Source organism: Corvus kubaryi, unplaced genomic scaffold (assembly GCF_017639235.1).
Source record: "Corvus kubaryi isolate FWS band 111438036 unplaced genomic scaffold, C.kubaryi_AGA036_p1.0 37398, whole genome shotgun sequence".
Classification (NCBI taxonomy): Eukaryota; Metazoa; Chordata; class Aves; order Passeriformes; family Corvidae; genus Corvus; species Corvus kubaryi.
The window spans coordinates 52,512,086-52,539,092 of NW_024581137.1; the positions used below are offsets into that span (position 1 = coordinate 52,512,086).

General features: G+C 42.8%; 1 protein-coding gene across 5 annotated transcripts; it reads left to right on the forward strand.

The window, feature by feature from the left end:
• Positions 1–439: 439 nt before the first annotated feature.
• XRCC2 (X-ray repair cross complementing 2) lies at positions 440–26,710 on the forward strand. Of its 5 annotated transcripts, none has more exons than XR_006018660.1 (5): positions 481–538; positions 2,719–2,868; positions 4,920–5,001; positions 10,569–14,055; positions 14,500–23,899. XR_006018660.1 is itself a non-coding variant. In XM_042044222.1 (4 exons), the coding sequence occupies exons 1-4, from the start codon at positions 500–502 to the stop codon at positions 25,820–25,822; spliced, it is 447 nt and encodes a 148-aa protein (XP_041900156.1). In that variant the 5' UTR covers positions 481–499; the 3' UTR covers positions 25,823–26,710. The 5 variants fall into 5 exon arrangements, 3 of the variants coding, with proteins under 3 accessions (XP_041900155.1, XP_041900156.1, XP_041900153.1); XR_006018661.1 differs by having other exon boundaries at positions 10,569–13,980; XM_042044222.1 differs by lacking the exons at positions 10,569–14,055; positions 14,500–23,899 and adding an exon at positions 25,647–26,710.
• Positions 26,711–27,007: the final 297 nt, after the last annotated feature.

Sequence of the window (27,007 nt, forward strand, 5' to 3'; positions counted from 1 at the left end):
CAGCCTCTTCTCAGGTAAATTGGGACAGGATGACAGGACATGGTTGTAAGCTGTGCCAGGGGAGGTTTAGGTTGGACATCAGGAAGAATTTATTCTCAGAAAGAGTAATTAGACATTGGAACCGGCAGCCCAGGGAGCTGGTGGAGTTACCGTCCCTGGAGGAGTTTAAGGAAGGACGGGACAAGTCACTCAGTGCCATGGTCTGGTTGACACGGTAGTGTTCGGTCATAAGTTGCACTCGATTACCTCACAGGTCTTTTCCAACCTATTTGACTCTGTGATTCTCCCGGCGGTGTCCAAGGAATCCCAAGCCGCACAGGACGGGCGGGCGTGTGGGGGGCCGCGAATCGAGCCCGAGGCGGGACTCGAACCCGCGACTCCGCAGCCGGCAGGCTCCACCCCGCGCTCCCGAGGGGCCGAGCCGCGCAGGCGCAGAGGGCGCGGCCGAGCGGGGGCGCTGCGGGGCGGCGGCGGCGGGCGCGGAGCCGCGAGGGCCGCTATGGGTGACGCGTTCGGCGGGGCGGAGTCGGGCACGCAGGTGAGGCGCGGCCCCCGCCCTGCTCCCCTCAGCCCCCGGCCCGGGCACACGGGCGGGGAGCGCTGGGCGAGGCCGCAGCCGGGGGGGAAGAGGAGCGCCGAGCCTCCCTCCGTCACCGCCACGGGGCGGGCGCGGGAGAGCCCCCTCGGGGCCTCCTGAGGGGGCGGTGTGGGAGGGACGGAGGGAGTTCCACCCCCCGAAACGCCGCGGAGGCTGTCTCGGTGGATTTCCTGCGGATCCCGGAGGGATCAGGGGCCCGTGGGTCCCTGTCCTGCCTCTGTGTCGGGATGCGGGTGGGCTCCTGCCCTGGGCGCTTCTTGCAGCACGGGGGGAGATTGCTTGATTTGTCTCGGTAATTGTTTTATAAATACTTCCTTCGGGCTCCCTTCCTAAGTGTTGGAGGGGATGCCTAAAGAAAAATACTTGTGGGGAAGGTTTGATTTAAAGGTTCGAACTATTATCATCTTAGAGGTCTCTTCCGACTTTACGATTCTATAAATAAACAGTATGTAAGGTGGAATTGCTTTCCTCCTCTTTAGGAGAAAAGAGGTTTGAGTTTCCGAGTTTTGTTGTGTTGTTGTATTAGGGGTTTTTGTCCCTTCTGGGTGGTTTATTTGTGAGAAACTTCCACTTGCAATCAGCAACTTAATTGCGTGGAGATTGTGTGGAACTGTACCAGAATATGCTGAATAGTTCACATAAAACATATGTGTGATAAAGTTTATTTGTTGTTAAAGCTCTGCGTGGCTTTTAGGGGGACTTGAGCTTTTAAGCCCTTTTGGCACTTAAAAAAAGAAAAATTAGAACCAGATGTCCACTATCAGCAAATAGACACGAATTAAGGGCATGAGATGTACTCTGTGTCCAAGGGGTAAATGCATTTATTTGTCCACATGAGTAGTGCGAACAGGGAATGCACATGGCATCAACTACCTGCAGTGGATGGATATCCAGCCTGGAACAAGGGAGGGGTTGACAACCAATGGGTTAAGAGAGGTCAATGTATGAATACAGTGTCTGGAAAAAAAATTGTTAAAAGCGCCTGAAACAGAAAACACTTAATTTAAACCAATACTTCCTCAAATAGCCTCATGCGTAAAGTCAGATTTTACTGAGTTACACTGAGACTGCAGTGTTATACTTTTATTATTGAATGTAATTAATACAACAGATTAGAGCTTCTTGCAAAACAGCTTATATCACAATAAAAGTAATGACAAATAGCTTGCATACGTCTTCATGCCCAAAGTTTACAAAAGTTCAGTCAGAGCGGTTATAGTGGTTGAGAATTAAATTTTGTCTAGTACTTGAGATAGGTTTGTATGTGTAAATAGCCTGTAGGTTAGCTCACAGCCTCTAACAGAGCTGGAGTATTTAATTTGAATTTCTTTAACATTTTAATGAAGTAATCTCTCATTGCTGACAAGACCTACATGTGTGCTTCCATTGATGCACAGCTCTCTTGAACCCAACAGACTATGAGCACATCTTGCATTAGTCAGTGGAACTGTCCATATGCGTATTTGTTTATAAAAAGAACGATAAATTATAAAAGGCATAGTTAAAATATTTGAGTCCCATCAGCTTTGCAATTAATGACATTTAACCCAGCTGCTGCTGAGCTTTTGCTGTACAGCTTGTTCTCTTCGTGTAACTGCACATCTGTGCAGTTTCTTGCTGGCATAATTACATTTTCAAAGAACACCTAAGAGTGAGGACCTACGACTAGCAGGTTGCTAAAAGGTAGTGTTTTCTGTAAAAGAAGATAAAGAGAGGCTTATGGAGGAAGAAATGAGCACCTACAGTTCAATTATAGAATCTGAAGTCTGTTAATATGGGATTTGAAATGGACTTAGGATTTTTTTCTAAGCTCTTCCCACTTCAAGGTTCTCTCCAGTGGTGCTGTACTGCTGTATTCTGTACCCTGTCTGTGACAAAGCTTGGGACACCTGACATACACCTTTCAGATTTCCCTTCACATGCTGTAGATTTCTCCCCCTCTCATTTTCCAGAAGAACGTGTGAGAAGGCAAAATGGAAATGCCTCCCCTGGAACAGAGCCAAGGTGGCTCTTCCTCCATTTGGAACAGCCCATATTGTCCATGTCTGTAATGTGGGCAGAGGGGAGGGATGCCTGTGTAGTGTCTCATCTCATCTTTGATTCCATCACTTCTGCTGCAGTGTGGACAAACCTTTGTGAGAGTTGAAGGAAAATTGTTGGCTGTTTCTGCCTGGAACCCCGTTGCTCCCAGCATGGCACTAATGAGGCAAGTGCCTTTGGAGATTCTGCTTCAGAACTCGGAAGTAAATACAAGCTTGATAAAAACACAGGTGCGCTATCATCAGCAAATTACCATAAATTACCTACATGAGCAGTGCTCAGAGAAAGCACCTGTAGTTATTTAAAATTAATATATAAACTTGTCATTTAAATAACTGCAGATTCATATTTAAACGATAGCAATCAATCTACTGTGTGTTTCCAAAGCTCTCACAGTAAACTTAAAGAGTTAATAGTCTAAGAGGAGACAGCAGCTCATGGTTTCCACAAAAAATTAACTGCAGAGGATGTATTTATTAATGTACAAGTTAATTTAGGAGCAGGAGGCTGCAGAAATGTGTTTAGGCCAGCAGTAGTTGTGACTGCTGGCCCCAGCAGCACCCGTCATTGAGCCCCTGTTATCCCTGAGTGCCACAGTGGTGCTTCCTCTGCTAAGAAGTGAAGAGCATCAGAAAGCAGCAGCCTGTGGTGGTTTTCCTCTTTCTCTCAACTTCCACTGCCAACGAAGAGGTGAGAGATTTGTGGTCCCTCCCCTTGCTGGGGGCCAGGGCCAGGCCCTGGCAGCTGCTTGCACAGAAGAGCTGCACATGTAGGGTGTGCCAAGGTAGTTGAGAGCTGCTGGTTCATGTACCCCAAGTTACGTTCCTGTATTCTTGTGTACATATGTCCATCTGGATTTTTGCTTTGTCCAGATCATGAAACCCTGCTGGTTTCCAAGAGTTCACTCTGTGTTTTCTGTGCTGCACAAATGTGTGAAGTGTAACAGGAGGATCTGGTGATCCAGAGCAAGGTCAATTCAAGTGTTACTCTGGCCCTTCAGAGGACAAGTCAGAAAACTCTCCTGGATACGTGTGAAGAGGCCAAGGCAAACACACTGACATTTTGTTAATGGAAGGGACTCTTAAAATGTCAATGGTAATGTCACACTTAGATTCCCATTGTGACCACTTGAAATAAATTCAGGGCCATTTAATGGAGTTTTATTTTACTGTTAAAGGCAAACACACACACACAACTGTTCAAAGAACTTTTAAGACAATTCAGAGCAAATGTTGCTCATGGATGTAGCAAGGAGGAAAGCAAGAGAAGGCAGCAGTTGTTTGAAGGTGTGTGCTCACTGCTCATTTGGTCTTGAGGATGGGATAAAACTGAACAGGATTTGTTTTGTTCAGATCTTTAAATGACAGCTGGGTGCCTTGGAGAAGGTAGTATTTGGCACCAGGGTACGTGCTCTGGTGACACTGAGCATCCCAATAATGTCCTTTCCCATGTGTGCTAATACATGTAGGGAATAACAGCTCTAGTACCAGGGAAATGTTCATTCTTGCTTTACACAGTGTGCCAGAACTACTACTAACACAGGTTTTGTGAATACCTATCCACTTGCTATGCAAATACCTCTCAATTTAAGAAACTGTCCGTGATCTTTGAACTAATTAGTTTTACAATGGACTTAGTTTACAAGGGGCTTTGGAGAACTTGCTTAACAAATTCAAGCTTGCTTTAGAAAGGTTCTTGCAGAGCCACTGGTGACTAATTACTTTTGAACATTCTTAATCCATACTCTGTTTGAACAAGTAACTATGATATAGTAGGATTGTAGCCCAGAGGAGTCCTGTGTAACTTTTCAGGTGAAATGCACATGGTTTTACTTATAAATGCTCAGAGAGGCTGACTCGAGGGATTGATGATGGGTAAGGTTTCACGTCTCAGCCAGTATTTTTTTTGGAGGTGATGGTTGTTACAAATGATGTTCTTTCCCTTTTTTCTTTGGAATGGGCAGCACTGCTGTGTACCGGAGGCAGTTCCTCTCAGTAATGTACCTGAGCAGCCTTTGCTTTTTAAGCTTTACTTCTCCTCATATATCCAGTCCTCATTGCCACTGAATCTGTGTGCTCATTGTTTGTAAGGCTAGAACCTTCTGTTGCTGTAGTACAGACTATACATTTCCATATGTATTTATGAAAACATCTTTAAAATCAGGCTAATCTCTCGATAGGACTGTCATGGAAAACTGTCAGTTCGTAGAATCCTTTAAATTTGTTTCCCAAGGTCCATTATTTTCAGTTGACAGCATGGCTCTTTATCTTTTCTTTAAAAGCTGCTTGCACGACTTGAGGGCAGAAGTTCTCTGAAGAATCTCGAACCTTATCTGTTTGCTGAGGAAGGATCTCCTGTCCATGGTAAAAATGTCTTTATCGCACTAATCGAAAAATGTCCATGTAAAAGTATTCTCAGAGCAATGTAACAGAGATACGTATACAAGTAAATTATTTTGCCCTAGATCAGAGTTTTAATTGTTGATGTAGCTATGCAAACTAGATAAAATGGAATAATACAAAGTCACCATTCCAAACATTGTTTAATAGGCCTTAAAATCTACTTTATGCATATCAAAACACAGGTGTGAGTAAATACCAAGCACGTTGGTCAGTGTCTAATAGTTTTACAGCAGTTTGTTCTAGAGTCTGTCATTAAACCTCTTTGTTTTTTTTTAATCAGTGGTCTAGACAACCACCACAAAGTCATAACTGCAGAAATTTGCAAAGAACGTGAGGTTCAGTAAATAGCAAAGAGTTCAGTGATATGGAGTTGTCTGGGTAAGTTAGGGTAAGGGGCACGAGCAAACAGTATTTTTCAATAAAGCCAAGTAATCAAGCCATTCAGTCTTGGCCTGAAAAATCCTAATTATACTTAGATAGAACTTCATAAACAATTCCATTATGGAAATAGGTACTAATTAGTTGAATGAGTTCACAATGTCAGGATCAACATGGCTCATAGAGACCTTCAGTGAATGAACCTGAATTTAAGATTGGAGAAATCAGGTAACCTCCCAATGACACCAAGAAATTTTAAGATCAAGGTTGGATATTTTAATGAAAGAAATTACTGAACTAAACAGAAATTAACACACTATTCAGGAAGTCAGACTTATTTTCCAGATTGTGTGAAATTTCATTAATTTCACAATGGAAGAGAGAACTCTGATTACAGAAGACTAAAAATATGTATGAAAATAGGCATATGAGTGGCAAACTGTAAGGATCAACTGGTGAGGTACTGCTGTGGAATTTAGGTATGAATGAGTGGATTTCATAGGGCAAGTATAGGGCTTCAGTGGTTAGCAGCACGCTTATCTGCAGTTTTAATCCCCACAAATACAGAAGGTTCAGAAGAAATAGCAGAAAAAGCAATAAAAAGAATCAGGATAATTGGATGAGAGATGATGCTTAGTCTACAAATGCAGTCACTGTGAGACTCTTTGTGTATTGTTTTGCAGCACTTGAGAACGCATGTGGGCTTTAGCAGTACATGATTCCTGCCCTGGAAGTTTCCAATGTGACATAACAAAGATAAAGGGTGGAGAAATACTGCTAAAGCCAGTGCAAGCAGAGCATAGAGGAATATTTAAATACTCTCAATTCTGAATGGCTGTGTTACTCACTAGAAGAATTAAGGGCCAGGAGTGAAATTGGTGTATGCTTCACAGGGCTCTCAAATTCTTAATTTTTTAGAAGATGAGATATTACTGTATTTTTTTCAAAACATAAATATAAAATGCTGATCTTTTAGTCTGGATGTTTGGTATTTTTTAGTCAACTTTATGCACTGTTTGAGACTAAACTGGTTACGTGCTGGTCAAACAGACTTTACGAAGTTTTCTTGGGGATCACTAACTGCCCTTGCTGCAGTCCATAGCATTACATAATTTTATGTCAAATTATCTGCTTTGCTCTTAAAGCTTTATAGGTTGTTCATGTCTGTCCAAAGAGTGTTCCAGAACCTCAGTTCTAAGATGGCTGAAAACCTTGTAAAATTCATCACTGGTGCCAAAGAGTGCCAACAGTCATTGAGCTTTTGAAGCCCGTGTATTTTTCTTCTGGTTTCAACAAATGGTATCAATTATTACCCATGTTGGTCATGCTTTTTGGCTGACATTAATGAAACTGCCTAACATATTAGCACAGCTCTTTAGCTGTATATATAAATGGACTTCACCTTTTATTATGTTTTTGCTTTGTCTTTTAATACCACAGTATTCATGTGCGCCCGTATGTTATTTTGATGTGTGTTCTCATTATTCAGTCTGAAATCCCTGTTGAAGGCCTACCTCTCCATTTGTCATGAGCTTGACTTTTAGTGTGTCACTGTGGAATTCTGTAATGTTGCCCATGAAGTCCATACTGAACAGTGCTTCATCTAAAATGCTGTGATTAAAGCAATGCAAAGACCTAAATTATTCTTTTTTTCTGATGGTATTTAAACCAAACAAATATATGAAGTCTCAATAAACTATCCAAAGGTTACTTTTAGTTAAGTGTTCATGACTTGCATGTCAGGGTACTGTAAAATAGGGAGAGGTAATATAGGTATTAATGTGATATTCTAACCACTGCTTCTAATTATGATGGACTTGCATATTTAAGAACACATAAGTACATTAATTACATACCATTTAAGCTCTTCTGGAATGGAGCAAAAGTGACACAAGCATTAAATAATCTTCCACTATTGCCAGTCATATTTCCCCTGTGCCACTGGCATGAAGGTGTGGGTGTCAGTGCAATGCTCTGATGTTCAGCAATAGCATGACACCCAGCATTAACTTGGAATAAATATAAGGCCTTTCAACTTCACTTATAAATGGTATAAATATTAGTGACAGCTTCTGCACAAAATGGCCAGCCCAGGAACTTCAAGGTAGCCTACAATGTGAAACACACAAAGTTATTGCTGAGTATTCCAACAGCTTGTTTGTATCTGCAGTGTCAGAAAATAGTTTAACCAGCATTTGCTGGTGGATTGATTACAGACGAAAATAAGGTTCTTCTCTTTCAAAAGATAACACCAAATTGGTGACCAGGACTGAGCACAATGTTTCAGCTAAAAATATGTTAATCTTACATAAATATTTACATTTCTGCAGCATCATTTAGTTGAACCGGTATGCACATTCATAGCAGGACTATTGTTCTCTTTAGTCTGTCCATAATGGGCCAATTCAAGCTGCCCTGAGCCAGGCAGTGTGTTGTGGGACTCCTTAAAACCTACTTCTTGAATTCACCAGTGCCGAATTTCATGTGAAATCACTCTGCTCATCCATCTCCATCTGTTAAATCTTCACAAACTTAAGTCTTTATTAACCCAATTAGTTTGTCTTCTGCATGTTTTGCCAAGCTAATGGAACATTCATCTACTGATATGTTTAACATCTGCCAACACTAATTCTAATAGAAAAAATTCCCATTAACTTTCTTCCATGTTAAAATGTCTGTTCCTGCTCTCCCTCTCAGGCTGTTCTCATCCTGTGACAGTATCTTTTTACTAATCCTCCTTTCAAAGTTGTTTTGACATTAATGGATGATGCTAGTCCTGATCACTCAGTTTCTTCTGTGACCTATTGTCAGGGTGTCAGAGGCTTCTTGAAAATGTTGCTGGCCTCCCTTCCTCCTTTGCTGTGTCATGGTTTGTCCTCTCTGATCCAGAGAAATGAATTTCCCCTCTTATCTTACTGTAACAGCCTGGTTGCTAATTCAATGAAACCCTACATTTATAGATGTTGCTATAAATGGCTCCTGTTTTGCACCCGTTCTTCTTGTGGGCAGCCTCTTGGATAATCAGGGAGGCACAGAAATCCCCAGCTCTCTTGAGGTTTTCTTGCAGTCCAAGCTGTTAATGTTTTCAGAGTAACTCAAGTGTCTTGGTCAAACTACAAGGCAGCTGTGTATCTCCTTCAGCAGTGTTGAACAAACTCTGAGGGGTGCTTGGCTGTCTTACTATGAACATTCATAAACCACCACCATAAAAACCTCTGAGAATGATTTTTGTCATTCAACTTAGAATTTTTACTTAAATAAGTTTTCTTAGTTCTGCCAATAAAAAAACCTCATCCAGTGTTATTCTCCAGCACACAGATATCCTGCTAGAATGTCTTCAAGTGGTAAAAGTGAAGCATTTATTTCCCAGGATAATTTTTGAATCAAACAGGTCATATTTTGCTGTAAAGGCAGGTGAAGCAGTCTGTATTGCCTGTTGAGCCCACTCAGTTACTGGTCTGGATTCAGAAATGCCAGTCAGGGTGGCAGAAGTTTTGTGCCACAGCCAGTGACAAAAGATACACTTCGTTCCTTAACAAGAGCTGCCTTACGCAATTGTTCTAAAATGTTTCAAGAGACAAAATATGAGGGAATGACCTACCCAGCACATTTCGGGTAGTTCTTCCAAGCTGGTATCTCACCCTGCCAGGGTGTGGTTATATCTCTGGCACAGGCTGTGTGACAGCAGAGCCACTGGCTGCAAGTGTCAAGAGTTGGGCACTGCGACCTCTGGACAGGAAGAGAAAATAAAAACTTATGTCCCAGGAAATGTAGTCATTTTTCCTCTCAGAAGCAAGGGGGCCATTCAGAACAGCTTAGTAAGGGCTTGGGAGGCAGTCAAGCTTTTTAATAAATTTCAAAGTATCAGAAATTCATAGAAATGGTATTTCTGGGTGTCACTGAAATGGACAGACTTGTCACATCAGGTGTAAATTGCTTTTAACACTTGCAAAGGGAGAAGAGCTTGGTTTCTTCCCTACCATCCTCCTCCCCCCATCCCAAGCTTGACATTATAGGCACTTGTGAATGAGGACATCCTCTGGAAGCTGAGCAGTGACTTGAAAAACCCTGTTAACTCGGGCAGGCACGAACATGTTTAAGGAAAGTTGCAGTTAATTCTCTACTCTCGCATCCCCCTATGGAAAGCTGTAACGCCATTTGCACTTGCCAAGGCCGTGGAAGTCTCTTACCTTCCTACAATTACAATTGTGTGATTGTCCTTACTGTGTGTATTTACCCTTCTGCCTGAAATCCAAAATGTCATAAATAAATAATCCAGTTCCCCAAATTAGAAATTTATAAAGAACTGCTTATAAATCAACTTTTTTTAGAGTCTTGCTCTGATACAAGAAATCAGAGGACTTTGGATAAGGCTTTAGAGTATCTTGCATTCACATTCTACAAAAAAACTGGTTTCCTAATGAAGCGTAATGCTGTTTTTAATTAACATTTTAAATTTTTATGATATGTATTTTATGACCCACATGGATGAGGTAATTAGGCTGAATCCTTTTATGAACAGAGATCCTTTGCTTCAGACAGAGGCATTGCCTGGAGTTGAAGGAATCCCTGAGTCTCCCTTGTCAAAAGAGGCAGTTTCACATTATTATCACCACAGTAGAATAAAAGTGCTAAATAAACTTAGTGGTGTTCTCTTCACCAGTCACAGACTCCTGTAGGAATCTTGTGACATGCAGCATGTGACATCTATGTGACATGACCTCTAATATGTCAGATTTTTTTTGTTTTGTCCTCTACTTTGTTATTTCTTAATTGTGTGTGCATAACGTAGATGGTTTCTTAGCCGCTTTTGTGGAGCAGCTTCCTCTTCTGCCTTCATCTGCCTGTAGTGATACAGATGAAATCCAGTTGTAAACCTTTTATTGATAGAAGTCTCTTAGATGCTGCTGGCAGAGGTTTACAACCTTTGCTCACAGCTGATTAACTTCACTTTAGAGGCCTTTCTTGAAAATTGAAATACCTCTTGGTAGATGCTAACCAGGATTTAAATGGGGTTTTTTTAATATCAAACTGTCTAAAATGCATTTTTCAGTTTATGGAATAGTGAGTGTTGGTTCAGAAAACACTGAAAACTGACACTGGGCTGTAAATGCTCTTACCTGACAACATGCTGCTTTGTTTTTGAACAGGAGATGTTATTGAATTCCATGGCCCAGAAGGGACAGGAAAAACAGAAATGCTTTATCACCTAATAGCTCGCTGCATCATTCCCAAAGCAGAAGGAGGACTGGAAGTAGAAGTCATGTTTGTTGACACAGATTACCATTTCGATATGCTCCGGCTGGTCACTGTTCTTGAGAACAGACTGGCACAAGGGACAGAAGAAACGATAAAGCAATGCCTGGGAAGGCTTTTCCTTGTGAGCTGCAATAGTAGCACTCAGTTACTCCTCACTCTCTACTCTCTAGAAAACCTATTCTGCGCTCACCCCTCGCTCTGTGTTTTGCTCTTAGACAGTTTATCAGCTTTTTATTGGATAGACAGAAGCAACGGAGGGGAGAGTCTTACCTTGCAGGAGATGAACCTGAAGAAATGTGCTAACTTCCTTGAAAAGCTTGTGACACAGCACCACTTGATCCTCTTTGCAACAACACAGACACTAATGCAGAAATCTGCAAACTCTGCAGAAAGCTTTTTACCTTTAAAAATTCCACATGAAACTGATACAGACTACAGACCATATCTCTGTAAATCATGGCAGCAAATGGTAACCCACAGGATATTTTTCTCTAAGCAGTGTAATTCTGGCAACAGCAAAGGTTTTACTGTAGTTTCTTGCCACCTCAAAAGAAACCAGATAGTAAAACGTTCATTTAGCGTTGCAGAATGTGGAGTTCAGTTTTAACATCAGTTTATTTGGTAAACATTTAGCAAATCCTGGTGCTTAAGGCCTGATTAGGTCTAAGTACCTTTTAGTAACTTTTCAACTAGCTGGTTGTTGCTGGGTGATTAATAATTGTTGTCACCATTTTCTTAAAATTCAGTGAAGGGCGGGGAATGGTAAAAGTTTTGAATTACTTCAGCAGTTCAGTCCAAACAATAGAGGAATGTTGACATTACTTGTTTGTGCCTAATCAAGAAAATGGTAACCAAAGACACATTAAACTTACGGTATCCTTCAGCAATCTAACCGATGTGGCCAAATGCCTGTTGGAATTTCTGAGTCTTGCTGCTTTAAACTACTCCTCTTCCACACTCCAGAAGTAGGAGTCTGCTTGTCTGTGGCAGAGGTTGCAAAAAGGCCAGAGTTCACTCTTTATAAACATTGGCCTTGGTTTATTCCCTGTAGCCTTGGGCATAAGAAATGCAGTCACGATTTTGCCTGAAGAAGAGAATTCATTTTCACAGCCTATTAAATAGTGGTGATCCTGACTGTGCTGCTTCTCCAAGCTCTCAACCTCTCCATTTACATTAGCAAGTGCTCAGAGGAGCAGGGATTGCAGGTGTTCTGACCCTTACAAACAGCTGGCATTGAAGAATCTTCCATCTTTTAAAGAAATACAGGCCTGATTTTGATGACTGAAGGAAAAGTAAAGACCCAGTGCAGGATATGTGTGAGTTTGTGCTGCATGCAGCGAACAGTTTAGTTTTTGAAAATAATTAAGTGCAAGTTAGGGGATGTTTTGGGAGTGGAGGTTGTTTTTTTTGTTGTTAGGCGTTTTTTTTAATCATGCACAGACTTTTTTTTCTCTGCTGTCCCTCATTATTCCTTCCCACTTCTTTTCCTTCCCCACTCTCTCTAAGAAATCGAGGAATGCCTCTGGTCTTTACCAATATGTATTTGCCACATGTAGAACATTTGTGTGCAGGATTTGGCATGCACATGTTGCAATTCTGGCAAAGAAGATTCAGAACTTATGAGAAATGCCCTACAGTTCTGGCAAAGAACACCACATTATTTATGAACCTAGAAGTGCCCTTTGAAAGCTTCAAAGTGCTTTACAAGAAAGAAAATTGCACACAGTACATTATTTAATACAAAAACTTACATTAGCTTACAAATTCAAATTACTCAAACAAGGGGGAAATATTTCTCACAGTGATGTTTGTTCAGTCATGTTGCACAGCACGTTTTATAGTTTAGATTGAAGAGATTATTAACAAAAATGCATATTAAGAAGAAGTATCTAACTCAGTATCTTTTTGAGGAAGATGCCTAAAAACCACTGTTGTGAGACACTTACCTTTGAATTTCCTGACTTCTGAAGCAGCTTTTTCAAGCTGAATGTATGTCTGGAATCACAGCTGTGTATAGTTCTGTTACCCTCTTGGGTTCCACCGTGTCTGTTCACCATGAGTTCAGTTTAATTATTCTTTCTATGAGAACACTTCCTTTTTTCCCCTTCTCATTTTAAACCTTCCATCTGATTGCTTCTTCATGCCATCAGTTCTTTGATACAAGTGAACTTTGCCTTTTCGACATCTCCCCAGAGCTGATGATTTTATAGAATGTCATTTCATTTGTGCTTTTTAATCCATCAGCACCAATATGTATTTTATTTCAAAACCTGCATAAGTACACAAATCCATGAAAAAACATACAACAACCATTCAGCCTAGTGGACCCAAGTTAGATGGTTCACCATGAGTAGACACTTCCACTACAAATAATCATAAAGGGCATTCTTGATTTTTTTGTAAAAAAGAATGGGAAAATTCAAGTACAACTAGAGCACTTTAAAATCTGAAAATTCTAGGACTATGTAATTTCTACTAGAAAAAAAAGAAACCAGCCCCACTTTCCATTTGGAGAATACATCTCCACTGATGATTAACTTCTTCATAAAATCATACTTGCTAAAGAATATGCTTGAGAGAAAAAAACAATGGATATGTTCTGGCATTCCCGTCTGGAAAAAAAGCTTTTATATTATTCACAATGTAGTTTGTATTTTGCATTGTACTATTATAGAAATGCCTAAACTAAAATGAAGCCAAAGTTCTAGTTGATCAAAAAGAGCACCTCAGGAAATTTTGAAATTTCCCAGTTTTATTTTTACTTTGAATGCAGACAGATTTTTTTAATTCTCTGGTAATTGTAATATTCATGCTCTGCACATTTGTTTTAGCTGTATAGCAAGCCTGGATTTCTGAAGTGCTGAGCATCTGCATATCCTTGTAATACTGCAGGAGGGATAGGCAGTGCATAATCTGGGAGTGCACTGACCTCATCCTCTGGCATTTGGGAAAATGAACCTTTAGGATACAAGTCTCAGAAAGATGCACTGATAAAGAACCTGGGAAGCAGCAATTTTGTTTGTACCTTAATGCTCTGTGAGTATTAAAAATGGGGTTTGCCATTTCTTCAGTGGAGAATTTTTGCAAAATTTTGTACCGACTGTAGTTAGTGGAGACTGCAATTGATCCTTGTGAGCCAGGAACAGCGTATGAAATGTGGCGTTATACCTGGAATACTCTGTTTAATGCAGATTCTCCTCTTTCACCTAGACCTGAGGTACCGCCCCGTCTCCAGCCCAGTGTCTCACCTGGGGTGCCCTGAGCTGCTGCAGCTCAGTCTCCCAGGCAGGAAGCACGTTTCGGGTTAGTACGTCTGTGCTAAATCAGCCCTGCAGAAGAGCATGGAATGCTTGTATTCCTGAACTCTGATTTAGCCAGGTATTTCTTAGAAATGAAAATCCTTTCATGTCAGTGCCATTGTTCTTCAGCTCAGGGTGGTACTATTAAGGCTTTTGTAGGCACAGGAACTTTTTACATTCCTTAGAATTTTTGTTTGTTGCTTCATATGCAACATGGAATTAGAGCAGCAAGCTTGAAGTAAAGAGGAACTAGTTCACCCTTTCCTCCATCCTTTTCATAATGAGAGAGCTTCTTAGCAAAACCAAATTAAGGTATTTTGCAGGTTTTATATTTATTTTCAACTAAACTAATATTTCTATGGACACATGGAAAGAAAATGTTGAGTTTTATATTCAGTTAAAAGTTCTTTGTATTCCTAGACTTTTTATAGAGCAAATAAAATACAAATAAGAGTTTGCTTGGTTTAAGTTTGTACTTGCACATAAAATTCAAGTTTCCTTTTTCTTCTATAACTAATCTCAGAAGCTTAATTTTCCCTGGAGTTTGGAAATGGCAGAAGATAAATGTTGTCTTGTGGAAACATACCTGCAGTTGTATTTTTGCTGGAGAGTAATGGACAAAGGAAGAAGAAATAACCACTTTGATGGCAGCTTTATGGCAGGTTTGGACTGTGTCTGAAGAGAAACGTGACTTTTTACTTTTCTGTGGCTGCTCTTATAAAACGTCTCTTGAACCTCTTTATTCAACTGTACTTTTGATATGCAGATACCACGCTGGGGCAATGGGCAATGTCATTTTGCCATCACCAAGGCCAAACTTACCACCCATAGGCCAAACTTACCACCCATCTCAGGAGGAAGCTGTGCCACAGCACCAAACTCCAGCTGGTGTAGGAAGTTGCAGTGAATTCTCACCTGTATAAAAGCTGCAGACAAGTGCAAGGTGTCCAACAATTACAGAGTAACACAGGACCCATGTGTTTCAGAAAGGGGGAAACACTGGAAGGACTTGGAAGATTTTGGCAATGGAAAAAATTTTCAGACAGGGAAAGGAGCATCAGTACAATGGATGTGCATGATCTGGATGGAGAACTGATGCCTTGCAGCAGTCTCTGAAATCAAAGGTCTGGCCATCCTTCTGTGTGAGAGAAGACAGCAGAGTGGCACTGGGCTGTGAATAACGTGGAATGCGACAAAAGGACCCATGAACTGTTCGCTGATGTGTCTAGTATGGTAATGCTTTCAAAGAGAAGGTTGACTAGAGATGACCTGCAGGTAGTTCCCACCTGGCCATATGGATTCCACTGTATAAATGCTTTATAGCTTATTTATAATGAAAATATAAAGCCCTGCTTTTCTGGACCCAGGAGGAATTAAATGTAAAAACAGACTTCCTCTTCTATGTTGGGGGTTTTTTCCTTCCAGCTCTAGGCACCTTCCCAACAGTCAGCACTTAGCTCCAAAGCACTCTTGCAGCTTTCTGTGGCAGGACTAAGCTTCACTGAAAGTGAGTAGTTTTCTCCTTTGCTGAGAGTTTATGTACACTCTTTATTACCAGCACAGACTGGGCTACCCAGATAGGGAAGCTTGAACCTGTGTGACACGTCAGTGTAGCTGGTAAATAGCTGTGGAGGCTTGATTCTGCTGGCAGTCTGGAGTAATGTCGCATTAGAGTAGATGATTTTGAAGAAACAGGGCTGTGACTTCCTTTTGGAAAAGCCTGGCACTCTTCCCTGTGCTTTCCCACCCTGCTTTGCATCCTGCCCCAGCCAGCTGGTCGTTGTACCTGTGTGGGCCTCAGTGCCCCAGGATAGCGGTGACAAGATGTCACCGCCTTGCCAAATGCTGGTGAACAGCCATGTTTGGATCTTGGCACTCATTCTGCAGGAGCTGGCACAACCACTAGAGTTAATTTAAACCTTTTTCCAGGCTTCTTTCTCATACATCTCGCTGGGCCTGTGCTAAAGACCTCCTAGCTGTGGGGGAGATAGGAAAAAGAAGCAATCTTGGGGTTTGAGTATAAGAGAGACAAGATTTTAGGCCATTGCTCCAAAAAGAGGCCAGGCAAGGCTGTGAGGTTCCTGCAGTGGCAGACAGAAATCAAGGCCTCAAAGGTGGCTTGGCAAAGGTCAAGGAACAGACTCTCCATCTCCTGTGATGGGATGAACAGGAATTTTGACTTAAGAGGTACTGCACACTCTCACACTGCTGATAGAGAAGACCATGCTGTGGTGGGCAGTGCTGTCTCTGAGGCACATCTCAGACTCCCATCACTGACAATTCTGTCTCCATCCCACTATCTCTATAAGGAGGGAAGTGAGAGGGGAAGGGGTTGAGAAGAGGGGAGGCTGTTTGGGAAATTCCTCAAGGCTTTGCTAAAGTATGGGAAACAGGAGAGCCATTTGGTCAACAAAAGTTGGCAGGCAAAGGGCTCCATTTCTCTCCAGAGCCTGTAGAAAAATGCCCATAATAGCAAAGAATGGCTTAGCTGGAAACAGCACACTCTAAAAAGGTCAGGGGGTTTCAGGAGCAGCCTGCGGCCACCTTGAAGAGGAAAACCTGGCTGGAGAGGAGACACCACCAGAGCTGCTGTTTTGCTCCTCCAAATTCCTATCAACATGCCCTGGTGGAACAGCACATACTGCCACTGGAAGCTCCTGTCACAGCTTCTTCTAGCTGGAAATGGGACACAGTTCAACCCCTTCTGGGAAGCAGGAAGCTGGTGGCAGGACACTGTGTCTCCACCCTGCTGAGCAGTCTTGCCCATGATGAGGAGCATTCACTTAGAAGGTCATGGCTGAACTTTCCCTTATCCTTTATTTTAATGCCTTAACTTAGTGGCTCTGCAGTGATACTACTGCCACTGCTTGCATTTCAATTACCATAAGCATCAGTGGCACTTTTCTGACAATAAAATTTTGTGAAATTATAAGGTGCTTGTATTTTCACCCATCAGAAAAAAATGATGCTTTAAAAAAAAATTATGAATCCCCTAAGCAAATGCTATAGACCAGTTGCATAGGCAGTGAAGTTACAGAAGCCAGTGGAGCCAGGAATTTGAATAGCTCATGTAGTTAAAGGAAAGGGCTCACTCACCATCTTTAAAATCCATGGAAGCATTCCAAATATGATTATTCTGCAATCCTGTTCACAACAAATCTTGCAGCCTGACACTACATGCCCCTTCCCATTGATTGTATGGCCTGCACAAGCACTCTGAGCCTATTAAGCCTGAAGTCCCTGCTGCAGATAATAACTTAGACATTTCAGTCCCTTGAGCAGACACAAAAAAGTACTTACTAGCACAGTTGTCAATTTTGTGGAAATGTCCTGTGGGATTCCATAAGTCCATATCCTAACAACTGGCTGAGCTCTTTCCTTCACTCCCGCAGGTGTGGTTAAATCAAGGAGCAGTCAGTGCTAGCTGGAGGCAGGCAGGCCTCAGCTGCCTGGTGCCTGCCAGAGAGTATCCATGATCCACTGCTGGCTGCTGGATGCTCAGGAAAGATTCCATCTCCCACCACAGCAGAGGAGTCAGTGAGACCCCCTGGACTCAGAAGGGCAATCCTAATATGCCCGATTTTCACCATGCCACAGTAGCAAATCAACCTTTCTCAGTGATGGAAAGGGGAATTTCTGACATTCTCAGGTCTTTGCTGGTTGCAGATCAGCTCACACCAGTGTCAGTAATTCACCCCTGTGCCTGAGCACCGCAGCACAGCCCAAAGGAGAATCACCTGGAGACACCTGCTGGGAGGTCCAGCATGGCTCCTGGACCAGGGCACTGCTCCTGGCATCCTTCCTGGCACAGGGAGAGCCGGCTCTGCTCCTCTCTAGAGCAGCACAATGCCCGCATGTGGTGCCAGTGACTCCCAACCACTGTCAAGGAGTACAGACACCACTAAAGGAAACCCTTTCTTGCATTCTGATCAAATTCCATAGTTCTGCTCATGGCTCTGCTCTGGTGGGATCTTGTGCCTGTGTTTTGTGTTGTAGTCACTTCTGTTTTGTAAAGAAGCTCAAGTCATTTTCCTGCTCTGAATGAAGGACAGAGGTTGCATCCAGCAGTCTCAGTGACACTTTATCCAACCCTCATGGCAGTGCTGGCTATGAACCAAATATTAACAAGAAAGAGCAGCTTAACAGAGTGTCAAGATTACAAAACATGCTTTTCTTTTCATGTTGGTTTGGGTTTTATTCCTGCTTCTAATAACTCTTCTAGGAAACAAAATTTCCCAATACTTCCTTTTCTGGTAAGACAGAGTTTGTGTGGTATTCTACCCCAAAGGTAAGAAAAGGACATTCTCTGGGTTTATTTTTTGAACTAAAACTATACTCCAGTTTGGGCTGTGCATCCCTTAACAGTGTTGTTCCACTCATGGATTGATCAAAGATACCACAGACAATAGGAAAAGTAGGAGGGAGTGCTAGAACACAGAGCAGGCAGGATTGCAGACAGGTGTTTAAATGAATTCACTGGATATGAAGAAAATTCTGCAGGATCTGAAAGCCAAAAGTCAAACTTTGAACTATTCCTTCTGAATTTGCACTTTTACATGTACAGCACAGCTGAATTAGAGCCTGAAGATTATAAAAATGCAGACACAGAATAACAAGGCTGGTTTTCCAGATCTTTTGATCCTACAGCCTGTTTTCTCCAAGAGCAAGGTTTAGCTTCTAGGACAACAAAGGTGACACAAACAAAAGTGCTTTCTGTTATGATACGAAATTATCAAATACCAGTGCAAAAGTTCAAAACCTGCTGAATTCCCAGTATGTAAAATTGGTCCTGGCTACTCTCTGCTCTGGATGATTTCAGTGTCACTGTTGTCCTGTCATTTATTTGAAGCCAAAACCATTATTTTTGGGAAGCAGGTAGGCTTTCAAACTCTCCAAAACCAATTCAGTATAATTATGGGGTAGGATGTACTAACACTAAAATATTAATTCATACACAGACAAAAACATGTATTTAGCTGCCTCCAGAGTTCTTGTGAACAACAGCAACACATAGAACAGAAGGCATTTCATCTTGCAAAGCCATCATGGACAAAAGAGGACATTCAAAGGCAATGGAGAAATCCTTTTGTCTAATGAAAACTGAATGGGAGGTACATTTTCTTACACTGTGGTCTCCTGTCCCAGATCTCCTCCCTGTCTGAAACATTGTGCCAAAGCTCAAGCAGTAAATCTGTCTTAGCCAAAAGAAGCCTGCTGGAAACCAGAATAAATACAAGTGGAAACTGGAGTAGAGACTGGAGCCTCATCTCATTTTGGATTTGCCTTGTTTCCCCACAGCTTTCCTTCTAACCAGTTCATTGGTCTTGATATGCAAAAGCAAATCCAGATAATCCTGGGCAGGGTGACATTAGGTTTTGAATACAGAAGAAAAGAGAGGTCAGAGTGTAGTCTTGATACAAAGACCCAAACTCCCCCAATCCTGTGAAACTGCATAAAAGCCTTAAGTACTCCTGAATAAGGAATTGCTTTTTTGCAGACTTCTAGTTGATGGTCTTGTTCAAGTATTCATTTTTAATTCATCAAAGGAAACATAGAAGATGGTTGAGGATGTGACTTGCCCAGGCTTCTGCCATAAAACAGCAAAACTTAAAGGTCTGTTTTAAGGTGGTTTAACAAACACAGGTCTAAAAGGCTTGGGTATAGGGCAGCTTTGCCAAACAAGTGGTTTTGATAGTGCTGTAGGCTGGGTTCATGTTGTTCTCCAACCACAAGTTCAAGTCTCAATATTGCTTATTTGCTGGAAGTTTGTGTAGCTGACATTCCCAAAGAGGCCATGGTAACTCCAGAACAACCTATAGATTTAAATGCTGATGACTACAACATAACCTAGACAATAAACCTATCAAGAAAAACAATGTGAAGAAACAGCTACAGACATTAAAAATAGAAACATTTCCCGTGTGAATATTAAAAATATAATTATGGGCTAATAGCTAACAGAATTCTTGCTAGCCCAGGGAAGCTACTCCTTGAATGAAAATTCATTACTTATGAACAGACTCAGGATATCTTGCCCACAACAGACTGCTCAAGTAATGTAGGTCCTTTTCATTTTTATCCATTCCCTTTGTCAGGCCCCAATGGAATTGTTTAAGTTGGACTTAGCACAGAAGCCACCAGCAGAAATGCACTGAGTGTGCTTCTGTGTTGGCAGGACTTGAGGTTGTCAACGCAATGAAAGGATCTCAGCCACACAACCCAAGTTAAACTTGCCTCCTGCCAATCTGCCACATGCTAAATTCCAGTAAATTGCTTAATTAACGTAATGAATGCAAACTGCACTCCAGTCTGCTCTATAGGTAGCTGGAAACACCCTCGTACACAAGCAACGTGCTCTGTCCTTTAACAGTGTGGCCTACATTTATCTGTTCCTAAGAGCTCCTATGTGCACACCTCTTGTAAATTTTTCTATTCCATTGTACAGAAAGTATTTCTGGCTAACTATTTTGGTAGCCTCATTTATATTCCCTATTTCTAGAAAGGCTCATGCATATGTTTAATGCATGAATAGTTCCAGGGAAGTCAACGGGAAAATTTATACCTTTAAAGTTAAGGCTGTGCATACATCTTTACAAAGTGAAAATGGACTTTTCATCTACACCTCAAGGTTTCCTCCAGCTGTGTCTGCCAGAACATACATAACTGAACCAGACTTCAACACTAATCCATTATTCCTCCACCTAGGAACTTGAAATCCACCATTAACTCTACAATCATTATATATGGCTCTCTTTCTTTTTCCTACTTCTTTCCCAAATTACTCAGAACATGGGGCATGAAAAAAATACTGTGGTGTAGGAAAGCACATGCAGAGGCAGAGCCAGGTGGTGGTGGCTGGAGAAGGACATCAGGCCATGCTGACAGTGGCTGTTGTCTCACATTGTGATTCTGAAGCCTGTAGAGGTATCCACAGGCTCATAGCACAGTCCTGTTCCCAGCCTGTGGTGACTGGCACTCCCTTCCACCTTGTTCTGGATCAAAATCCACAATCTAAGCATCTTCTGTCCCCATCCCCCTGTACTCTCCATGCCCCAGTGACTTGGAGCCCTTTCCCACCAAATACATCAGTCATGGTGTTCATGGCATTAAGACCACACTGGTATTTTTGGTACATATGTTGCACTCAGGAAAAAATCCAACAAAGTGTATCTGTGTTGCAGAAAAAATGTAGCTGTATTTTTCCTCTCTCAGTTTATTTTCCTCTACTACAAGGACAGGCCATTCAAAGACTCCATGGAGTAGAATAGTGTGCTCAGTAGAAAAGCACAACTCCTGCCTACATGACGTTAAACTATCAAGTAGAAACAACATTTTTTGCTTTGTGATTGCATTCCCTCCCACTCTCACACAAGCCAAGAGGAGTCTCTTGTGTTTACAGCCAGAGAATGGGAGACAAGCACTGGGCTGGTCTTGGCTCAGCTCGGTTTTTTGTTTGTGTTGGACACATGATGACACTCCCCTCTTCAGATCCAAGGTCCTGAAAGCAATTTGTTTTCATTTAAAAACAGAAAGGCCTGTGCTTTCTTACCAGCACACGCGCTGGGGAAGGCTGACAAAGCAGCTGCCTGTCCTTGTGCCTCAGCAGAGGAGCCGTAGCTCCCGTGGCTCCTACCCAAATCTCAGGCGCATCAGAAAAGTATAACCACAAACTTTCCAACCTTCTGCAATCGAGCCAGCAATATTCCCAGTTTGGCAACTACACGTCCCAGCTGTCAGCCTTACTGGGCTGTATCAGAGCCACGTGGACACGGGGAGCTGCTCACACAGCCTGACTTGGAAGATCGGTGTCTCAATTTGTCATGCTCATATAATAAATCAATTTGTTTCCTTTAACTAGGAGTTAGTCAGCAAACCCTCACTCATGCTTTTCTCATACAGTAAGTCCCACTTCCCTGTAGGATTTGTGTGAATGTGGCCTTACCTTTGCTTTAGGAGAAGCAGCGAGATGAGGTTGGTTTTCCTGACATATCCATTCTCTTGTGATTCTCCCCCAAGCAATCAACACCTGATTTTTCTACCCTTGCTGAAGAGCTATTGGACACATGGTTTACCCTGTGCCCTATACACCATGGTGTAGGGAAGGAATGTTGTCCTCCAAGCCAGGCTGACCTGGATGTGATGTGGCTGAGCAGCAGAGCTGCATTTCACCCACAGCCCCATGGCCACCCCTCGTCCATGTCCCGGGGCAGTGTGGAGGCTTTTTGTTCCAGAACAGTCTGGGATGCTTTCCCACTGAGCCGGGGGAGATCCTGTCTGTCCTTCTGGACAAACAGGTTGTTGCGTTAAGCAGCAGAGGCCTATCAGTGATGGCATCTCTCAGTCTGCCCCAGCAGGGCTGCGTGGGAGGGCTGGTTACCAGCACCAGCAAAGGTGGCTCCTTGTAGCCCCCTTGGTCTCTCTGGCCCCACTTGAACCCTGCTTGAACTCAGGTTCAGGCGAGAGATTTCGCACATGGTTCAGAGCAGGGCTTGGAGCAAGAGGACAGTGTCAGCAGCAGGTCCCTCGGCACTGCTCCTCCCCAGCTCTGGCTGAGGGACTGCAAAATCTCCAGCCCCATGTGCTCAGCCTGCCTCGTCCAGCTGTGGGAGGAATTTCAGCTGTGGAATAATTTCTCAGAGGAAGTGTCTATCCATGAATTAATGTCTCTAAGAACTAATTATTGGGTAAACTGTATAAACAGTCCCTGAAGTGCCTCTTCAGTACTCAGCTTTTGGGCTTCAGAACAGACAGAGCAGGCAAGAGGATTTTCAAAGGATGCTCTGTCTGGGCAAGCGATGATGTAGGTGACTCAGTGGTTTTCCCTCTCCCAGCCTAAAAAAACCAGAAAGGTCCATAGTGGTCATTTGGGGTGAAAATTTATAGCTTAATAATTAAAAAAAAGAAGAAAAAAAAGCCATTTCTAGGCCAGATCATAGATTCTAGGCTGCCATCCAATGTCAGAAAATGTTCCCCTCCCAGCAGGGGACCCAGGCTAAAAGGTTATTTAATACTTTCTGGTTTATTTTCTTTTTGGAATAACTGCCTTAAATGATTGGTTTTGGCCTGAGAAACTGTTTGCTTACCTGGCACCTGAACTTCAGTGATAAACTTTAATGTCCTCCTCTGAGTATTCCCATAGTACATAAAGGAGGCTTCATGCAGTCCCACTAGCTATAAATCTGACCTTTCTTAAAAAAAAAAATCTAAATCAGATGTTGTTCACTATCTCTTTCAACTCCTATCTACCCGTGAACATCCAAAAGTTTTAAAAGCCTTTCTTAAGCAGGTCTCCACTCCATTGATGGAATATCCTTTAATATTTTATAGCTCTGACTTGCACTTCTAAAAGTACTAATTAATCTCACTAGATAAAAACTGGCACAAAATGGCACAAGTGAGAATAGCTCCATCCTTCCTCGCAGCAATAGTGTGCCAGTTCATCTTGGAGCATGTAATGATTTACTGTAATAGTTTTAGGCCCGTAATGGGGCCAATAACTGGCATCTGGAAGCTGTGAGGCTCTTTCCCAATGGATGCCATTCACATATAGTTATTTAATTAATTAACAGCTCCGCTACCATAAGCCAGTGAAGAGTCCATTAAAGTTGTTTTTTTTTTTTTAAATATCTTCCAAAGTAAGAACATATGCTGCACACTGCTTTTCCCTTGGAGAATGCTTAATGTTGCAACCTGTTTATCTTACGACTGATTTTCAAATTCCACCTTAACCAGCTGCTTTTTGCTCGACTTTGGGATTCAGCAGAGACTGAACTGCAGAGCGCTCAGCAGGAGCAGCGGAGTAACATTCTACCTGCATGTGCTCATTCCTGAGCAAGGTGCCAAACCCCCGCAATGGCTGCCTGGCTGCCTCTGTGCTCTTCCCAGACTGTACATGTGATGCACTTTCACTTGCCCATTTCTCTGCTGAAAGAAAAAAACAATGAGGGAAAAAAAGATAAAGGTGTGGAGTTCATTTGGAATAAGCAAAATATCAGTGGGAAAATGAACCCCAGCAGATATTGGAGGGAGTTGGTCAAGTTTGTAAAATGCATTTGAGAGCTCAGTCCCATGTGAAATGTGGAAAAGCCATCAGGGGCCATAAAGCCAGCAGGGATGGGTTTGGTCTGGTAACAGTGCCAAAGGGTTTTACTTCCCAAATGAGGATTCCTATTCCGGAGGTGCAGTTAAATGCAAACCACGTCCTAATGGGTGCTGGCCTGCAGTGGGGCGAAGGGCTCGTCCATAAGCCTCCCTCCTGCAGGGAGCTGAAGTACGAGGTAACAGCTTCCCCTGGCACTGCCTGGGCATGGGCACATGCAGTGTGCGGCTCCAGCCTGGTGCCACGCAGCACGCGGGATCTGAGGAGCTGCCCCAGAAGGACGTGGTACACATGAAATTGGAGAAGCTCCGAAAGGACAGGAATGTCATTTAACAGTAACTGTCTAAAGTGAACCCTGCTAACGTGGCAGGGCACAGCGTGAGCTCCCTGGTACTGGATCGTGATATGTAGGACATGTCAAAAATTACATAATCCCTGATGCAGAATCCTTTTCCCTGGCTGTAATGTGTTGTGTCGTTCCTCCTCCTGCTCTCCCTCCCACTGGTCTGCAGCACAGCCTTCTGCTTGCAAGGCTTTTACTGGGGTGTGCTGCAAGGCTTGGGAAAAACAGCAGTGCCCTGGAGTAGCTGTCACCCAGAGCCCTTCAGCCTGTGCCCCATCCCTGTGATCCACCATGGATCATCCAAGGGCTGCCAGAAACCCAGGGGAAGCCAAGAGGAGCTGGGTTTGATACCCTTGTGAGAGATGTCAGGTTTGCTCTGCCCAGATATCAGGTGTGGACAGTGAAGAACCAATCTTTTTAACTGCGATGTCTCATGCTCCTCCCTATGTAGAGCCTGAGGCCTGACAAGCCTGAAAGTTCAGCACTCAGCTCACTTCCAAATCCATTGGGGCTCTGAAATTGCTCTTCAGCCTAAACCCCCTGAAGCAACCAGTCTGTCCAGGCTGCTGGGTCATGTCAAGACCTCCTGGCAGGTCTTCCTCCTCCCAGAAGGTAATGGCAGCTGCTGCTGTCTTACAGAGCAGGGGCTGTACAGGAGGTGGTTCCCACTTTCAGTTGCTTAATGGTCCAAGGACTCTCCAGGAAGCAGCACGTGGACCAAGTTCCTTCTCCTGTAAAAGGACATTCAAATATGCACTTCCTACTTTCCTCAGCAGTACCTCAGCCCCTGGGATAATGCACTACCTGCTGGGATAATGCACTCTCCTCAGCTGGAGGAAGAAGGGACACTCTGCATTCACTAATGCTTGTGTCCATGTGACCTGTAATCTGCACAAACTCCATCAGAAGTCCTTGAAGCAGAGGCCAGAACTCAGGATCTCTCCTCCCAGGAGACTGCCATACCCAATAGGCTATGCATGGTCACCTCAGCTAACTTCACCAGTATCCAGGTACCTACATGTACATATGGGCAGCAGGGAAACAGGCATTTCCTGTCCTGAGACAAATATCTTTCTTGAGTTCTTTTTCCTCTCCACTGACTGTATGTGGAGCCTGGGGTGACTAACAGAGTCTTTGAAGTCCAGTTGTTCAGCAGTATCTACATCAAGGATGATGAGTCCTCCCTCTCCTCCCTCCAACCCTTTCCTGTCTTCTCTTTCTATCCCAGTAAACCTTTCATGTTGCCGCAGATCTAACAGGAAGACCTGGGAGCACAGTTATCCTAATCCCCTGCAGAACTGCCAAGAGTTAGCGGCTGGAAGCCTCACCATGGAGCTGTGGGCTCAAATCATCTCCAGGAGTTCTCCTGTGACCCAGCAAGCCCCCAGCAGAGGAGCTTCCTGACATATGGCTTCCCTTCTCAGTTTATTTTAATAGGCAGGACTGACCATTTTTTGGTTCTGCACAACAGATGCTGTAGACACCTATATTCTGCAAAGAACTGTAAAAAATATTAATTAATATGGTAATTAATACTCCATGTGTGCTTTCTGCTTTTGTAGAAAGCAAAGCAACTTTAACCCAGTTTGACTGGCTGTTCTGTTTTACTGATTTGTCCTGCTCTACTACTTCAATTAATATCCTCTTTAAATGTGATTTAGGCTTAATATTACTTATCTTCAAAATATAAGAAGCATCCCACATGACTTCAGGTTTCTTGATTAGTGTTAATTTACAGATAAATTACCTCAAGGTGCAATGAAGGTTAAGCACATATACTGGGAATTTAAAGTAAAACAAATCTGACAGATTTTGCAACTAAAGTAAAACCCTGCAGCAGAAAATCCAAAGCACTCATTCCTGAAGTTACACTCAAAATCCAAGCCAATTAATATTAGGATCATAGAATCATAGAAAGGCTTGGATTGGGAGGGTCCTGAAAGATCGCCTCATTCCAACCCTCCTGCCATGGGCAGGGACATCTTCCAGGTGCTCCAAGTTCCATACAGCCTGGCCATGAACAGTTCCAGGAATGGGGCATCAACAACTTCTTTGGGCAACCTGTTCCAGTGCCTCACCACCTTCAAAGAAGCAAATATATTTATTCTCTGGTAGAGTTTACTTCATGACAAAAAGGCACATTCTATCGTAAGCCTCAGGAAAACATTTTGACCAGCTGCAGCCATAGATTTTGACCCCTGTGAGGTCATAGGCAAGTCCAAAGACCCAGTGTGGGGCCTTTGTGTACTGACTTCCTCCATATCTAGCCTCTAGACCAACCTTCCATTTCTTTTCTAGGTTTGCAAATACATCAGACTGAACTTCTGAAAATATTCAGGAGTTCTTTGCTTCTGTGATGTGGAAGAAAACCCAATTCACAGCCTGAGAACTCCCTGGGATGGGAACAGGATGGTGTGATTATCTGTTTCCAGGAGTGTTGCTGGAGGATCGGGGAGTATCATTAAAGCACATGACAGAACTTTCCCTGGACATATGCTGTATAATGTAAAAACACTCAAAGGATTAACACCAATCGGGTATATATCTCTGGCTGTGCACACACACCAAATCTACAGACAAAGGATTAGA

What these genes read in the sequence shown, in the direction of transcription:
- XRCC2 (XM_042044219.1), top strand. Translation starts at nt 500, where the DNA reads ATGGGTGACGCGTTCGGCGGGGCGGAGTCGGGCACGCAG. An exon ending in GGGCGGAGTCGGGCACGCAG is followed by an intron (nt 539 to 2,718) that starts GTGAGGCGCGGC and finishes CTTCTGCTGCAG; the next exon opens with TGTGGACAAACCTTTGTGAG. An exon ending in GGAAGGATCTCCTGTCCATG is followed by an intron (nt 5,002 to 10,568) that starts GTAAAAATGTCT and finishes GTTTTTGAACAG; the next exon opens with GAGATGTTATTGAATTCCAT.